Here is a 19,249-nt window from a genome sequence, read left to right on the forward strand (position 1 = left end):
TCAAGATGGCAAGCTGACAGTCACCTAACTCCCCTCACCCCAAATCACTAAAAATGGCAGAAAACATATATATATATATATATATATATATATTTTAAAGAAACAGATTGTTAACAGCAATGGAAACCAGCAAAGAATTCCATAGCTGATAGAAATTTCTAGAAGAAAAGCTAATAGAATTGATCTGGTAAAATAAAAACCTCTACCTGAAAACAGCATAAAAGAAAATTTTTTAGAGAGGGAAGAGAAAAATAACAGAATGTACAAAGAGTAGGAAAGGGCCACAGGCATATAGTTAAGAGCTGTTTACAAAATATCGATAGAGGTCAAGTAGACCATCCCTCTTTAAATATGCAGACAGCCCCTAAATATAACCCTAGAACCGCACCCCCCCCAATTCTGTCTAAATAAAATGAACTAACTGCTTTGGGGTGGGTGGGCTCCTAGTTTGAGTACAGTTGACCCTCTGTCTCCACAGGTTCTACATTTGCAGATTCATCCAACCCAGATGGATAATATTTGAAAAAAAATTCTAGAAATTTCCAAAAAAACAAAACTTGAATTTTGCATATGCCAGTGACTATTTATATAGCATTTACATTGTGTTAGGTATTATAAGTAATCTAGAGATGATTTAAAGTATTCAGGAGGGTGTGTGTAGGTTATATGCACATACCACACCATTTTATATAAGGGACTTGAGCACACATGGATTTTGGTATCCTGGGGGGTCCTGGAACCAATCCCCCATGGATACTGAAGGAGGAGGGGGTCTAAAAGAGAAGGAACTTGGGAGACCACAACAAAAGAAATGGAGGGGCGACTGAAAATGAAATCAGCTTTGCCTGGATGAAGAATTCTTCATTCCCTTCATCAGTTTTGCATTTGGGGAGTGTTTACTGCACTAACCCACCTGCCCCTTCTATGCATCTTAAAGTTAAGTACACCCCAGTCACTCGCAAAAAAACACACAATCAACAATTTTGGCCTTTTAGTAAAATCAACCTACTCAATTGCAGAGGAAACATACAGCAACTCCCTACAGTAATCAATCAAAATTAATAAAGACTTGCATTATGATTGCAGACAACTTTAGGGGCCCAGGGGTGGTAGTTCCACCTGAAAATGTGCTGGTGTCTTCTGCCTTGTTGAACACTTTTAGCCCTGATGGAGGCTTTGGTGGGTCATCCCACCCTCTTGCTGTGACAGGATTCTGATAGACAGGGGTATGGTGGAGGGACTGCAGAGCTGGACAGGAAAAAACATCCAGGATCCATAGTCTTGGTGAGAAGCTCTCCCTGTACTGTAAACTTGGGGACTCTTGCTGTCACCTGACAGGAGATGTGCGCTTCCCTAATCAGATGGTGCTTGCATGTGGGCAGGACTCCACTGCTTGTATCACTTACTGCTACGCATTCCAAAAGCTAGCATGTTCTCCACACAAGATGTTTACGTTTGGAAAATAACTGGGAAAAACTAAATTTTTGTTTCTTAGTTGATACTGAAAATAATGAAAAAAAATTTACATGGTAATCTGTTATTTTTCCATATGAGCTCACCCACAAGGACCAAGCTTTAGTTGACAACATCCTCCACTTAGAATACACGTTTAAAAAATTAGTTTCTGTTGTTGTTGTTTCTGCCTGTAGATGCTTTCTTTAAAAGATATAATTTAGTTATTTTTGATTTATTGAATTATTCCTAGCTGAGTTTAAGAGTTATGGGTGATGGGGCTGAGGATGGCTTGTTTGCCAACAATCTGAATTATGTTGCATCTTTACCAATGAGAAATCAGAATATACATCCTTTATACTAAATGAATGTATTGGCGGCATTATTCATAATAGCTCAAAACTGGAAACAGTCCACATGTCCATCATCAGGTGAATAGATACACCAATAGTAATATATTTACACAATGGATTATTGTTAGTAATAAAAGTACTAAATTTCTAATACATGCAACAAATGGATAAATCTAAAAATTATTCTGAGTGAAAGAAGCCAGACACAAGAGTTCATATTAATCTCAATAGGGTTTGCCTCTGCAGGAGAGGGAGGACAACTGACTGGAAAAGGCCTGAGAGAAGTTTCTTTGGTGATGGAAATGTTTTCTATTTTGACTGCCTGTAGTTATATGAGTGAAAACACTTCTTCAAACTGAATTATATACCTAAAATGCATGCACTTTAAAATATATATATATATATCAATAAAAAAGACACAGAAATAATCTCCTTCCTTACAAATAATATAATTCTTATCTTCAAGGGGCTATTGCTCTATGAATCAAGAACCTACAGCTACCATATTGGGTAAATCAGAGAGAAAAAAGTTGTTCTTGGGAAATAAGAATATGTTTGCTGAAATGTACAAGGAGAAAGACAAGCTTAAAACAAAACAAAACAAAACAGAATCATGACCAAGAAAAAAATTACTAATCTGGAAGATAAAGATGAAGAAATCAGAGCAAACAGACTAACAGGAGAGAAAATTTAGGAGATACTGAAATTCAATTCAAGCAAAGCAGGAACCATCTAATATGTGTTCTAGAAGGGGGGAACATAGAAAATGAGGAGAAAAAAATAACTTAAGACATAATAGAAGACAATGTCCATAAACTGAAGAAAGAAATCAGTTCTCAGAAAGAACTCACTGAGCAGTCACCAAGATGAATGAAATAAGGGGCTGATTCTTGTGAAAGTTCAGAATTCCAGCAATAAATTCAAAATTCAAAAAAGTTGTAGATAGAGAGGGCAAACACAAGAAGCTTATTTATAAAGGAATAAGATTCAGGCAACCAAAGAAGAGAAAAGAAACCCAGATTGTCATGTAAGAGTGCAAAAGTAGGTCAATGAGCAATATGAGAAATGCCACTGTGCGGGTTTTCTCCAGGAGAGCTAAGGTTTTCTGTTAACAACAAACAGTCAGTTGGCACATGTTCCTAATGGGATCCAGAGTTTGCTAACCATCTTGTAAGTTTAAGGATTAAATCCACATGTTATGGTGGCAGCGTGAAAGGAAAAAGTTAGAAGTTTCGTGCTAAGGTTGGCACTGCATTGCACTGCAGTTGTACTAGCCTTGGTTTATCCACCATTAGTTACTCACTTTGTGATTAAAACAAACTCCTACTTGTTTAAACCCAGGTTCCTTAGATTTTCTTTACTACAAAGCAAACACAGATGCAATTGATCAGTTTTAACAGAAGGTATGATTGTATTTTGCAGTGAATTATAAATCAATAGCAAATGTAGCTATTTGAGTTTCACTTAAGACATTGGAAATAAACTAGATGGAAATAAACTAGATGGACTACTTTGCCTTTGAATTAACTAACACCTCTAATGACTAATTCATTTATGTTGACTACACGAAAGGAAAATGTTTCTTTTGTCTATACAAGTGATTTGTAGAGTAGTTTGTAAGGACTTTAGACTGGGTTGTAAGCCTTCTGTACAGGTTGTAAATCTTCTGTAAATCTTTTGTAAATGCCCAGATTTAGTGGCATTTGTGATTTAGAGTCAAGATTCAACCATGTATAATATATAGACAATAGACAATCATCTATATTATAACAGACAATTCCTTTATTGTAAGTAGCTTATTACAAAATAAATGTGTTGGATATTAAAGAAATCATAAAATATTATATGGACTCTTTTGTAAAGGTTTCTTGAGATAGATTATAAAGTATACAATTTGATGAGTTCTGACAAATATATAGACCTATGAAACCATCACCACAGTCAAGACAATGTACAAAACCAGCACTCCCCAAATGTCCTCATGCCCCTTTGTCATCCCTCCTTCCCTCTCCTCCTCACCAACCCCTAGGCAATCACTGATCTTCTTTCCCTCACTATAGGTTTACATTTTCTATAATTTCATATAAATTGAATCTTTTTTGTCTGGCTTCTTTCACATGGCATAATTATTTTAAGATCCATCCATGCTGTGTATATCAAATGTTCATTGCTTTTTATTGCTGAGAAATATTCTATTGTATTTATATATCACAATCTGTTCACATATTTAGCTGCAGGTAAAACTGGGTTCTTTCCAGTTTGGGGCTATTAAGCTATAAACATTTGTGGATAAGTCTTCATATGAATATATATTATCTATGAGTAAAATGGCTGGGTCTATATGGAAGGTATGTGCTTAATATTTTAAGAAACTACCAAATTATTTTCCAAAGTGGATGGACAATTTTACATTCCTACCAGCAATGTATGAGAGTTCCAGTTGCTCTGCATCCTTAGCACCAGTCGATACGGTCAGCTTTTTTAATTTCAGCCATTCTACAGGGTACGTAGAGATATCTCATCTTGGCTTTATGTGCATTTCCATAATCACTAATGATACTGAGCACTTTTCATGAGATGATTCACCATCCAAATCTCTTTCTTGGAGAGATGTCTATTCAAATCTTTTGCCCATTTTAAAATATGAGAAAAGACCAAACAAAATTTTATCACTGGAAAGCTCCAACTATGTTCTTGAAACAGAAAGTTGATTTGTTTTCAAAAGTAGAGGATTTGTGTGATTAAGTCGAAGGAACTAGGACTTCCCTGGTGGCCCAGTGGCTAAGACTGCACTCCCAATGCAGGGGGCCCGGGTTCAATCCCTGTTCAGGGAACTAGATCCCACATGCATGCCGCAACTAAGAGTTCACATGCTGCAACTAAAATATCCTGCATGCCGCAATGAAGATCCCACATGCCACAAGTAAGACCCGGCACAGCCAAATCAATCAATCAATCAATCAATCAATCAATATTATTTTTTTAAAAAAGGCGAGGGAACTAAAGCTTAGAAATACCAGCAGAGAACAAATTGTGGATAATTTTAATATAAAAAGAAAGAGTTGGGGCTTCCCTGGTAGCACAGTGGTTAGGTATCTGCCTGCCAATGCAGGGGACATGGGTTCAAGCCGTGGTCTGGGAAGACCCCACATGCCAGGGAGCAACTAAGCCCGTGCGCCACAACTACTAAGCCTGCACTCTAGAGCCCACGAGCCACAACTACTGAGCCTGCGAGCCACAACTACTGAGCCCATGAGCCACAACTACTGAAGCCTGCGTGCCTAGAGCCTGTGCTCCGCAACAAGAGAAGCCACTGCAATGAGAAACCCGCGCACCGCAATGAATAGTAGCCCCCGCTCGCCACAACTAGAGAAAGCCTGCATGCGGTAACAAAGACCCAACACAGACAAAAATAAATAAATAAAATAAATAAATTTTTTTAAAAAGAGCTATGTATTATTTCTGTAAACAATAGGGATTATATTCTGGAATAAAATGGGAGAGTTAAGTCAATGACCAAGATTTCTCTCCTAAAACCTAGTAGAGTCAACAAAACATAATGAAAAAAAGAAAAAAGAATCCCAGCAATGTTCACACGAGTGGTGGTCAGAGAGAAATATTCCAGGAATAATGTAAATTCTTTTCCAAAATCTGCTTCCCTCCTAATCAAATGGAGACACTTTTGAAATAGACAACTACTATCTCCTCCAAATCATGAGGGAAAACAACTGAAGCTGTGAGTAACCACATCTAGGGTCAGTATGAGCAGAGCCTTTGAAACTCAGTCTCTCCCCAACACCATCTCAGTAGGGAGGAGGGAACCTATTGGAGTCACCATTTTGCTTTTTTCTACCTGGGAGGAAGTTAGGGGAGGGAATATGAGGATGGAAAAATTAAAGGAAAGGTAGAGTACGTAAGCTCCACCAAGGGAGAGAAAAGATAGCTTAGGATAGAAGTGCAAGTAAAAACAGACGTGAGAACAGGCTCTGGCTAAACCATAAATAAAGCAATCTTTCCCGTTTGTAAACTGACAGAAGCTGGATCTTTCTCCCAATGTTTGCCTGACTTTGCCCTCCTCTGGGTAAGTGGGGAGTGGAAGTGGCTCTGGGGAAAGGCAGGGGGATGGGGAAGGGGAGGGGCACTAGACACCTAGGGTGAAGAGTGTGGTCAGAACTAAGATGCCTGGTGTTCGCCCTGCACCAGGGATACAGTGGACAACCTGAGGACACCTACTGCTGTCCTGAGACCTGACGTCCATAGCTGGTGGAGCTGTGACTCAATGGAACCAACACTCTTATGAGAATTTTTCAAAATAAAAGAAAAATAGAAAGGAACTAAATCTGTCATAAAGAAATGCCTACCATCGTTGGTTTTCTGGTTTTGTATCTGTTTTAATAGAGCATGTAGTTGTTTGTGGCTTTAACTATTAAACTCGGGTTCATTGACTGATGAATGGCTTCCTACAAATCAAATAAAGGTAGATAGGCATGCTGACAGCTGTAGTTGTCCAGCCACCTGAATTATGTTGCGTTGTTTTGAAGTTTTGCATGATTGTCTTGAAAGAACGGCTTCTCTTTTCATCCTTACCCCCAGTTCTCCTATCACTTACCAAGGAACCACCTGTTTTGATAACTCCCGGCAGCTCTTTTTCCTCCTGGGTGCCGTCCAACTGACTAGGATGGTTGTCACAGGTATCGCCTGGCTGATGAAAGAAATGAAAGTCATTTTTATCCAGGCATATCTTTCGCTATGTGATTGTTTATTCAATTATACACTAGAATCTGTATAAATGCACAGCCATACACAGAGTTAATGACTATAGTGCAAATGGTAGCATTCACCCATTCCTCCAAAAGGATACTGAGCCTCATAGATGTCATGCACTGCAATAGAAATGAGTCTCAAAAGCAGACACTGGGGCCTCCCTGGTGGCGCAAGTGGTTGAGAGTCCGCCTGCCGATGCAGGGGATACGGGTTCGTGCCCCGGTCTGGGAGGATCCCATATGCCGCGGAGCGGCTGGGCCCGTGAGCCATGGCCGCTGAGCCTGCGCGTCCGGAGCCTGTGCGTCCGGAGCCTGTGCTCCGCGGCGGGGGAGGCCACAACAGTGAGAGGCCCGCATACCGCAAAAAAAAAAAAAAAAAAAAGCAGACACTGCTACCTGCTTGCCAAAACCCACTTTTCTTTTCTTCTTTAACATATGAATATCATGATCTTGCTCCAAGATGCTGTGTGCCTATCTAAAAGGACTAAGTGTGATCATGTGATGGTTCCGTCCAAAGAGATTCGAGTGAAACCCTACTTGGTAGAGCATCCAGGAAGGCTCATGTTTTCTTGTTGAAGTGCATGGAATCAGCTGGCTGATGCTTCTCCCAGAACATGGGCATGGTACCTGTGATGCCCAGACATCCTGTAAGCATTAAATACTAGCCTGTATGCTGAGTGGAACAGAATGGAAAGATAAAAATTTGGTAGGTCCATGAGAGGGATATTAGTCAAACCAGCCACAAACTTCTTATTTTGTAAGGAAAATAAACCTCTAATTGTCTAAGTCAGGAAGCTTACTGATTAAACTATGCTACTTAAAAATCAGACTTTATGGGCTTCCCTGGTGGCGCAGTGGTTGAGAATCTGCCTGCCAATGCAAGGGACACAGGTTCGAGCCCTGGTCTGGGAAGATCCCGCATGCCGTGGAGCGGCCAGGCCCGTGAGCCACAATTACTGAGCCTGCGCATCTGGAGCCCGTGCTCCGCAACAGGAGAGGCCGCAATAGTGAGAGGCCCGCGCACCGCGATGAAGAGTGGCCCCCACTTGCCGCAACTAGAGAAAGCCCTCGCACAGAAACGAAGACCCAACACAGCCATAAATAAATAAATAAAAATTAAAAATCAGACTTTATGACTGTATTTTGGAGTGATTTACAAATCAAAAGCCAGAGTATTCAGGGTTTTTTTCCATTATGAAACTGGAAAAACATTAGACTGATTATCTCACAAACACATATGACTGAACCAAATATTTCATTCCCATCACTGAGTATTGGAAAAGCTCTGATTTTCACTATGCAGCAAATGGATTTGAGACTATTCTAATTGTCATGTGCTGCACTGTAGGCCTTGTGCATATGCTCTAAGATTTTTAGCAGCATTTGTGATATAATGGCATTTCCCAAAATAAGATGCAAATATTCTACTCCATGATTAAAGCAACTTTTTGCAGAATTAAGCATACTGGATATTAATGAAATAAACTTTTACATGAGACCTTAGAAACATTTTTCATCTGGCTTTTCCATATTTTCTAACTTTCCCCCAATGTGTATGTATTATATTGCTATGAAGAACACACATCTCTTTGGAAGGGGAAACAATGCTGAAAAGGCAGTACAAGAAAACTTAGGTCAGGATGGAGGTCAGAGAGTGTACCACTCCCAATCACTCAGAATTAGAGAAAGGGTGTATTTTTTAAGTATAGCTCCAAGGGCACTGAAAACCAACAAAGTGTTCTAATAACAGATTAAAAATTGTTAGAAATTCCTGGAAAATAAGAAATAAGTAATTTATTTCATAATTGTAAAGAAATTCTCAGCCTAAGGATAGCAAAAGACAAAGAAAGGGCAAATCCACAAAAAAGCAAACAACCAACCAAGCTAAGAATGAAAAACACACAGGACAAGAAGGGGCCCCAGGGCAATGGCTAGGATAATTTATTGTAAGTGTTTCCTTAATGGAAGGGCCCGACAGAACTCCCAACAGTTCCCTTTACACTGAACAGCAGACAGCAGCCACGTATGGACCCAAGGAAAGCACTCTGAATGAAGTGAACTACCTGCCTTGGGAAGATGCCCAGGGTTGGGACCAAAACAGACCTCAACATCAGGTCACTCTGGACCTTCGTGAAAGACATGGATGGGAGAATAAAAGGAGAACATGAGTTTTGTCTGGGAATGATGTCATTTGCCACTCTCCCTTTGGCACTGAAGGTATGTGCATGCGTATATTTGTGTGTGTACGTGTGTATGTACGTGTGTCTACGCATGCACACATGCACGGACTCACCCATGTGTGCTGTTAAAATAATGTCTATTCACATATCTTACTGCTTACACAGGACCCAAAGTCAGCCCTCTTATTCAATAAAGAGCCCTTTGGGAAAATATCTATATAATAGCAGAGAAATCATACAGCAATGACATATCCTAAAAGTCGTTAACTAGTCAATCCAGACCATCTCTAAGGATCATCAGCCACTGGAGAAAAATCAACATTATAAAAAAGTCAGCTGTGGAGAAAATCAACATTTTGAAAACAAAGTATAGTGATATACATTCTGGGAGAAAGAGATAATTGAGGGAAGAGAAAAAGGCTTATAATGATTTAATAATTTCAGAGAGATCTGAGAGACTATTGCAATCATAAATCAGGACTAACTATAACAATAAAGGGTGATCAGTGAAAAAAGGAGTTCTTATGAAGTAACAGTATGATCGCTGAATTTAAAAATCAACAGGGACCCAATTATAACCACTCATAACAAAAATTAGAATTAGGTTTCCACAAAATGATGTAGACAAAATCTGCTAGCATACAGAACAAATGGGAAAAAAAGACATGGGAAATATAAGAGACAACTTAGAGCTGTGTGAGTTTAATGTAAGAAATGAAAAGAAGAAGAGAGAAAATGGAGATAATGAAGTAAAAGAAATAATGGGAAAAGAATGTTCAGAACTGAAAGGAAACATGTTTCAGGAACAAAAAGCTGAGTGCTGGATCATGATAAAAAAAAAAAAGATTTCATATCCTGATGGCAGTTCAGGTCTCTAACAACAAAGATAAACCTAAAAGCTTCCAGAAATATAAAAATGAGAGCAGGATGCAAATAAAGGAATGATTTAGAGAGGCATCAGACTTCTCAACATTAACACTATATGAAAAGCAAAGAGATTAGTATTTACAAATTTCTGAAAGAAAATGATCAACAGCCTAGCATACTGATACTAACCAGTTTAGGATTTAAGCTTTTTAGTTATTAAAATTTAATATCCAGAGATATTTCTTGCCAGATTTGCTCAAAGGATAAAAGATGCAATCTGCTAAGAAGATGTAACAGTTCGTAATATATGTGATTATGGAAATTAGTATTTCTACTATTCTCTGTGGTCATTCTGGTGGGCTAGCCCTCATCCTCCTCCAGGGATAAAGAGCAGTACTGCTTTCTCATTCTATAAACTGGTGAGTAGTTCAGGGATGTGGCTGGAATAAAACTTAATCGTTCTCATCCACCTCAGTGGGAGATTTCTTCATGTGTTCATCACCACACTTGCCTTTAACCTTTAAAAGATGACAAGACCATCAAAGAATTGAAATAAAAGGGATAGTGATAAAAGAGAAAAGAAACAAAATAAGCATAGACTCATCATGAGAGTCCATGGCTGGACGTAGAGTGTCATTGAGGCAAAAAGATCTAAAATAAGACTCACTCTTACACGTTGTCTTGACATCCGGTAAAAGCAGGAGGGCCGTAAGTGGTCTAAGCCCAAGTTCCCCTCCCACTTTGCTCCCTCAGATAAGGTCCCCTAGTAAGACAACACTCCTTACCCAGGGGGCCAGACACAGTTCTTGCTTATCCCTGAGTAGTGGGTTTCAGTTCCCTGTCCACCCATGGAATTATTCAAACAAGCCAATCCATCCTCTGTGAGAACCAGGGGGGCACTCCCCCTCTTGATACTACAAAGCCTGGTTGTCCACTCTGTTCCCAAGTGCACCCCACATGTGGCTCTGTATGGTGTGCGGTGTCCTCCCTCCCTGGGCTGTGAGAACATGTGATAACTTGCTGTTGTCTCATCTTTCCAGTGTCAGGGGTCATGTGCTGAGCCGTCCCTATAACCCCAGGGTGAAGAGGAAGCAATCAAAGCAGTAGGCAGAGGCAGGTGGGGTGAAAAGCTCATAGAAATCGTTCTTTGAAAACACCCCATGTCTACTCTGACTTGCCCCTCCTCTAGCTGAGAGAAGAGGTAGTGGCTGCTGTGAAGGGGAGAGGGCGGGCAGAGAGGAACAAATGCCTGGATCAAGTGTCCTGGCCGGAAGGATGGTACAGAAGACTCCCTGAACCGAGGGAAAAATCTTCCAACTCAACAGAAAATGTAAAGACCTCTGACTAGACAGAGTTCACACTCTTATGAGAAATGCAATGAAATTAGAAAAAAATTAGAGACAAAAATCTGAAAACAGGATTGCTCACAGCCCCAGCTGACCACCCTCCACCTCCAGACCTTGACCTACCCTCAGGCAACAGAAGAGCAGCCAGAACACAAACTGGCCACATCCAAACCCTTGAGCAGAATTTTGGAAGGTACCAGGGGCTAGCCTGTATCGAGACAATTGGAAGATGTGGACAGAGTGCCCCACATAAAATATATGCAAGATGAAGGTAAACTGTCATCATCATCATCATCATCATCTTCTTCATCAGATCAAGAATGGTACAGGGGTTACTCTTAGAACAACAAAGAATCCCTCTTCCTCTGCTAGGAAAGAAAATAAAGAGCTAAAGAGAAGGAAACACATAGAAGCATGATAGAGGAAGGTCTCTTACTGTAAATTTTCTGCTGCCATGAGTCCAGGTGGAGGAAGATGTCAGGAACCCATGTCCTTCTCAGGGTGAAGGGTCACCACTTCAGTAAGAGGACCCAGGCCTCATGCCAGGAGGTACAGATCACAGCATGAGATTCATCTCTTTCACTGAAATAGCTTCACTGACAGTTTGGAACTCAGATCATCACTCTTTGAAACTTTGTACTAAACTGGGTGAGGTGGGCTCTAAATAAAATGTGTTTACCTCCTGTGCAAGACTGTGCACTTTTTCCACTTATTGTTACACGTTCAAGATGCTATAGTGCTGCGTCCCACGATATATTTACATTTAGAAAGTAATTTAAATGTCAAAATATGTCTTACAGTGACAATTAAATTAATTTGGAAAGATTTATAGAAGGTAGCATAAAATTTTCCACTATGCACTCAGCAAAGAGAACAATAGTTTAGCTGATGACCTCCCACATGTACTGACTTCTGGCTGTGGCTGCAGCTGCAGCTGCGATTGTTTTTGTTATTGTAGGTACAAGTAGGCCCCATAGTATTTGCGGATTTATCTATTTAATTATTCATTCCTGAGTCTGAGTCCCTTTTTTTCTTCATTGTTCCAAGGTAAGTAGGCTTTTTTTTTTTTTTAAACTTTCCAGGCTGCCTTGAAGTAACCACTTCTCCTGACCCCCTTGCTCTGTCTTACCAGTTGACCATTTCTGCAGGGAACTGCTGGCATCCCTTCTTCATCTGGGTTCACATCCAAAAGAGGAGCTGGGATACAACAAAAATCATCTGGCTATTGAGAAAAATGAAAGTGCATTTTTATTCAGGTATGTTCTCCCAAGGGTAACTGCATTTAATCACGTGTTACGCATACGATATGCACATTCATACAGACTTGTTGAGACACCCACAGATATGACTGCCTATGCACTGATCACTGCATTTGGCCACTTAGCAGCCAGTCCTGGGAGCTCACCACACACCAGGCCCAGTGACAGACACTGGTACGTGTGGAAGATCCTGTCAACCGCCTGCCCCAAACCCAGTCACCTGTCTTCCTTAATAGGATCCTGATTTTTTTTTCAGGAACTTTTGTGTACAATGAAAAAATATCAATTTCCCAGGCTCTCTTGCAGCTAAGGATGATTGTATAACATTTCTAGGCAATGAGAGGTAACTGGAATTCTACCAAGTAAGATTTCTGGGAAACCTAAGTCAGAGAGATAGAGTCAGTTGGTACAAGCTCCAGGAACCACCAGGAACATGGACATGGTGGCAGGAGTGGCCCAGCCCCCTTGGCAAGCAAAAGAATGAAGGCCACATGTGAAAGACAAAATAGAAAGATGGAAGGAAGCTGGGTCTATGCTAGAGCAAAGATCAGTTTCCTCTGAAAGAGAGAAAAAGCAAATTCGTATTTGTATAACTCATGATTTCTTGGGTTTTATGTGCCATGCAGTCAAATGTATATGTGTGATGTAACATTTTTTTAAGGACTGTATGCCTATATTTATACAGTTAATTATGAGTTAGTCCCACCTTTAACTGTTTATCAGTTATGAAGTTGGAAATATATCAGATTGACTATTTTGCTCAATTAAATGTGTTACTGAAGGTAATAATTGATTCACATCTTCTGAATATTAGAAAAAATCTGTCTGAGCACTGAACTTCTGCTCATGATGAAATGGATTGTAGACCTTGTATTATGTATCCAAAGGGTGATTTAATACCTGTGATTTACTGTATAAGAGCTCTACCAAAACAAGGGTTAAATATTCTATTCTTTTATGGTTAGAATTTCACTGAAAATTCTATTCATTGGATATTTAATTAAATCATAAAATTTTATTTGGGCCCACAGAAGTAATTTTTTACCTCGTTTGTCCATATTTTCTAAATTTCCATTAAAGATGATGTATTACTTTTATAATAAGGAAAAAAACACATTTTTTGAAAGGAACAAATACTACTGAAAAAATCAGCATAGGAAAATTGGATCAAGATATCACAATGCACATACCACATTCTCCTCCCCCTGCAAATCACTCAAAATGTCAAAGAGATACCTTTCTCAAAGAGTAGATCTAGAAACCACTAAACATTTCCATTAGCAGAACAGAAATTGTTGGATGCTCCTGGAAGATAAACAGCAAGCAAAAGCGGTTTGATAAGGGTAGAGAAAAACTTCAGCCTGAAAAAAGGTATAAGAGAAAAACGTGTGGAAGGTAAATGCTGAAAAAAAGCAGAAAAAGCACATATCCAGAATGAAAATAAAAACAGCAGGAAGGCATCGCCCAATTCAGAAGGCAACAGCTGTTTAGAAGAACAGCAGGCAGCAGCTAAATGTAATTCCAGGATAAAACCCAAGTGTCCCCTTGGTGACAGAGTGACCACCTGCCTTGGGAGTGGTAGTGGCTGTCCTAGTATGGGTGCGGTAGTCCCGGATAGAAAGAATGTTGAATTGCACGTTATTAGGGCCTTCTAAAAGGATATAGACAGGAGTATAAAAAGGAAAGTTGGGTTTGCCTGAAAAGGAAACAAATTATGATTCTGCAGGATCTTGTTATTTTGGCATTGATACCATATTTATTTCTTAAAGTGAAGTGTGACAGTTGACATTGACACACTTCACCACTTACACAGGCCCAGACTCCTGTTCTGGGGGAGAGTTTTTGGGAGAAAACGGGTCTACATAACTGCATAAGAAATATATGACCACTACCTATACTAATCAATCAGTCAATCTAGTTCTCCATTAATGAATATAAATCAATATCCAAAGATTAAAGTTAATTGAACAATAGCAATGTAATGATGCCAAAAATAAACAGATGACCCTGAAGGAAAGAGATAATTCAAGGAAAAAAGAGAACCTTGGAATTTAAGGTTTAATTTACTACCTTCAGAGTGCTGAGAGGCTACTGCGGCTGAGAAACAAGAACAGATCACAAAATAAAGGAGAAATTAGGGGAAAGGAGGGGCTTCAGTAAGTTCATAAGAGGACTATTAAAGTTTTAAAAATTAATGAAAGGTAAAAGTGTTAATACAACCAAGGCCAAATTAATGATACAAAAGATGAAGTTGAAGGGACAGCCAAGAATGTAAAGCAAACATACACACAAACAAAGCTTGGAAAATAGGACATTTAAGAGATATTGAGATTCAATCCAAACAATGAAACAATCATCTAACAACAATCATCTAACAACAATCATCTAATATCCAGAAGGAGACAGTGAGAAAATGAAGGGAATAAATACTTGTTTTAAACGTTAGAAGAAAATATTCAGAATGAACAAGCTGAAGAATGAAAGAGCTCACTTGGTAGTGACCAGGATGAATTTTTTTAAAAAGTAAAACTGCTAAAATTTCAAGGTTCCAACAATAAAAATGAAATTCACAAAGCTTCCACATTTGTATATAAAGGAATGAAGTTGATGTAGGTATTGTGCTTCCCCACAGCAATGGTGCGTGAGAGAAGATAACGGACAAATATTTTCAAAATTCTGAAGAAAAATGATTTTGAACCTGGGATTCTATCTGCAAAAAATTAAGAAAAAAACTAGGATAATCTACATATCTATTTTTTAAAGTATTTATGTCTTCATTTGGTGAGTATAGTGGGTCAGATTCATAATTCTAAGACTAATGGAAAATTACCTTATGCAACTTGTAATGTTAAAACTTCATTACAAAAATGGAATGAAAACTTTATGTAATTGTTCTATTAATGTAGGTAAACGATGACAAAGACAGAAGTAAAGAATAGGAGAGAATAAGGAAGGGAGAGCGGGGAAGAGAAAAAGGAGGGAGGAATTGGTATTCATGATGTCAAATCCAAATAGGAAACTTAAAAGAGTTTAGGTATATTTCTAAGAACCTCCAAGTCTATTTACCTGCAGAAGCAGATGCTGAATTTTTTAGGAAAAAACAATCTTGTGGAAATGTTTATTAGGACTTACACATTGTAAATATACCGTATTTTTAAAAGGCTGGCTTTATATGGCTTTTTACATTTTTGACAAAGAACAATGTGAATTTTTAAGCAGCATAATACAATGCCAGGCTTTCCCTGACTTCCAGATGCCCCACTTCTCAAGACAGCACAAGACCTCTACTCCCTGGAATATATGGTCATTCTTTTACCTGTGACCACTCCCCCTGCCTCATTCCCTATTCTCTCTAGAACTGGGGCTTCCGCAGCAAGACTGGGGGGTATGTGGGAGAAGAGGAAGGCAGACAGGAGGAAGAGCCCCCGGGGCTACTCCCCTTACCCACCAAGAATGCGGCCCTCTCTCTGCCTTTGCTGGAATTAAACACCAAACAGTTTATTGCACTTACATGTTATGGAAAAGTAAGACTCTTCATTTCATTTTATACTTAAGCCCTAATGCGTAAGTGCCCACCTTACGATTCCCTTCGGGGTCCAAGTGAAAGAAACGGGAGGAGCACTGCTTCTATGTGACTATAGTGCAACGTTTTGGGAAACCTAGAGAGTCTAGTTATGCATTTTCTTGAGTAACTGGAGGATTCAGGAGAAGCTATAGACCCATATTTTGCAGTTTGCTAGGGAAGAGGAAAAATCTTAGTCTGAAGTAGCTGGAAACAGAAATGGGGAAAGGATGCATGTAGGCCAAGTTCTTAGGATTCTCTCAAGATGATCTGGGAGATAACTGGAAAATGACCCAGGGAATTTAAACCTGCAGGGTAAACCTTTTCTTTGATAGGCATCTTGTCCAGGACTCATGTGGCTGGAGCCCTAGCCTCAAGCTGTGGGCATCACCTTTACTCAGTTACAGCTTGAGACAATCTCACCTTCCAAGAAGACCCAGGTTTCAACTAAGCTGAAAGTTCAAACAGCGTAGAACTCAAAATGGCTTACCTTGAGTATATCATTATATACAGCAGAGGATTCTAGAACTGTGTTCATTATACTGGCTACAAGCCACATGTGACATTTTAGATTCAAATCAATTACAATTAAATACAATTAAAATTTTAGTTCCTTACTTACACTAGCTACGTTTCAAGTGCTAATGCCACATGTGATGGGGGCTACCATATTGGACAGCACAGAAATAAATCATTTCCATCACTGTAGAAAGTTCTAAAGGACAGCGCTCTTCTAGGACATTGTAAACACAAATACAAAGCTTAACTTTGTATATGTGAGCTGCCCTGGCAACACCCCACTGTGATTAATGTATCTAAGAGAAGATTTGACTTACAGACAACCTTAACTAACTCAAATTAGAGACTGTCTTCAGTTATGCCAGCTACCCAATATCCTTGAAGTTTTAATTTATGTCACTATTGATATTACAATTAAACAGATGAGAAACCTAAATCAAAGTGATTAACCAACTTGCCCCAGGCAATTTTACCTGTGACTGCAGCAGAATATCAAGTTCCCCTTTTCCTATATATGAATTACCCCAAAGTTCCAAGAATCCTATCTGCATAGAACCTGATATAAGAATTGCACAGAGAATGTATCCAGTAATTATCTGTTGCATCAATGATGCAATTATTTCAATGCAACACTGCAATGATGCAATAAATGGATGAATGAGTGAACTGAAAAGCAGAGCTACCAGTAAAACAACCACAGAAATAGGAGGACATGACTCAGCCTCAGAAGTAAAACTGCGGCCGTGGAATAGCCAAGGGTACGCTGGAATTTCAACCAGCCATTTCTCAGAAAACATGTGATGCTTCCCTTATGGTTTTTTGAATCATTCTCTGGCCCATTTGATTAATGCTGTATCTTTCACTTTTCACCATTTTAATTTCTTTGAGCATAAAGGGTACCCTAACCACTCTCCCATCCCTACCCCCAAGTAAAACAAACTACACAGACTTGCTCATAATACTTGGGCCCACTTCTCTGGGACTCCTTTGCCTGTCCACAGAGTTTCCATTCAGTGCTGAGGTTTAAGTAAAGGCTCCGTGTATCCCATCCACAAAGACTTGCTCCATTACCAAAGAAGTGATCAACTTCAAAAGAAGGGAATAAATTTTGTGTGCAGGGAGACTGCTGTATGGTGAATAAGAAATAATCACTTAAGTTTCAAATTTGCAAATTTTTCAGTTTGCTGTCTGCTTTACCTTTCTCTTAAAGCTAGAGGATGACTGACCTTTTCTGATAATTTTTCCACATTCCCCTTCCCTCCCCTCAATCAAACCAAACCTTTTGAGCCCTGCTCACTACTTACAGGAGATTCGCTGACTCCAAAGATGTCTCTGACATCCCTGACGGATTGCTTGTTCTTTTTTCTCATGGTTTGAGTGTAAGTATTGTATCTCTTCTTCACTGCAGCTGCTTGGGTTCGAGTCAAAGTAGAGAGCAAGGCTTTGCCATCCTCCTCTTCATCACCCGAGATCAGGGTTGATAAACCTACATCTTGCAACCACTCTGCTTCAAGTTCTCCTTCTGTAAGATGAAGTTTCCAAGAGAAGGTTAGAATATTCTGAGATTGGAAGCCATGTATATCTGTACGTCTGTACACATCAGCGAGCAAGAAATAATCACTAGACAATATATTAAGACCATCCTGGACCTTGAGGACATTATGCCAAATGAAATAAGTCAGACAGAGAAAGAAAAACACCAAACACCATATGATCTCATTATATGTGGAGTTTAAAAACAAAACTAAGCAAAAAGTCCGAGCTCATAAATATAGGGAACGGATTGGTGCTTACCTGAGGCCAGGAGTGGAGGGTGGGCGAAATGGGTAAAGGTGGTCAAAAGGTACAAACTTCCAGTTATAAAAGAAAATAAATAAGTCATGGGGATATCATGTACAGCATGGTAACTATAGTTGATAATGCTCTATTGCATATTTGAAAATTGTTAAGAGAGTAGGATCTTCAAAGTTCTTACCACAAGAAAAAACATTTTGTAACTATGTGTGACAATGGATATTAACTACACTTATTTTGGTGACTATTTCACAGTGTATTCAAATATCTAATCATTATGTTTATACCTGAAACTAATATAATATTGTATGTAAATTAAACCTCAAAAAAAGTTAAAAGACCATTCTTTTTCCCATAGTAATTGTGGGAACGGCCTATAGGAATGAATAAAAGGTCTGTATTGTATTTTTTTAAGTAAGTCAAATTTTTAAAGTATCTTCTAGTAGAGTAAGGTTATTTGGCAGATTTGGGAAGGTAATTTTCCTTACCAGAGAGCTAAATATAAGCCATATCTGAACAGCCAATCTCAAAAAATGATAAAATATTAATATCTAAACTAAAACCATAACAGAAAAAAAGTGGTTTAATGGCACACAAAAGAATTTTTTCATCACACAAATTCAGGTTCAAATCCCAACCACCATTTACTAACTGAATGCCCTTGGAGAGTTTTAAGTAGCTCTAGCTCTCGTGTCCTCTTGGCAAAATGGAGGTAATAATTACCAAAGTATTAGGTGGCTATGAGGATTATTTTATCAATGAATTTGTGACAGATGGCAAAAATCTAGAACAGAGTATGTGTTCAATCATCATGTAACAGAAAATCCACTGTACACACTACAACATTCTGGGAACTAGGCTAAACAGGCATTACCTGAATAAGGTTTCTTTTAAAGAGCAGAATTGACTGGTTTGCAAGTACATGATCAAATCATCAGTCCAGAGGTGTTGGACTCTGCTTATGTTATTCTATCACTGGTACATGAACAAAAGCCTTCCCACATGCTTTACAAGAAAATGAGAAAACATTTTAAACTGAATAATAATGAAAATATGAAATATCAAAATTTGTGGGATGGAGTGAAGTCACAAAGGAAAAAGTAAGACTGTCTCTATTCACAAATGATCTCTTTGTTTATGTAGAAAATTCTAAG

The 19,249-nt window shown here is 38.9% G+C and overlaps 1 protein-coding gene across 1 annotated transcript in view; it reads right to left on the minus strand.

Annotated features, from left to right (window-relative positions):
- ARHGAP28 (Rho GTPase activating protein 28) overlaps positions 1-19,249 on the minus strand; it is a 145,956-nt gene that overhangs the window by 45,011 nt on the left and 81,696 nt on the right. The window contains exons 3-5 of the mRNA XM_060119032.1: positions 17,606-17,823; positions 12,091-12,183; positions 6,415-6,507 (exon numbers count right to left, since the gene is read on the minus strand). Of these exons, the coding sequence (XP_059975015.1) occupies positions 6,415-6,507; positions 12,091-12,183; positions 17,606-17,823 (404 nt within the window). The remainder of the gene's footprint in view (positions 1-6,414; positions 6,508-12,090; positions 12,184-17,605; positions 17,824-19,249) is intronic.

The sequence above is a fragment of the Mesoplodon densirostris genome, chromosome 15 (genome assembly GCF_025265405.1).
Source record: "Mesoplodon densirostris isolate mMesDen1 chromosome 15, mMesDen1 primary haplotype, whole genome shotgun sequence".
Taxonomy (NCBI): domain Eukaryota; kingdom Metazoa; phylum Chordata; class Mammalia; order Artiodactyla; family Ziphiidae; genus Mesoplodon; species Mesoplodon densirostris.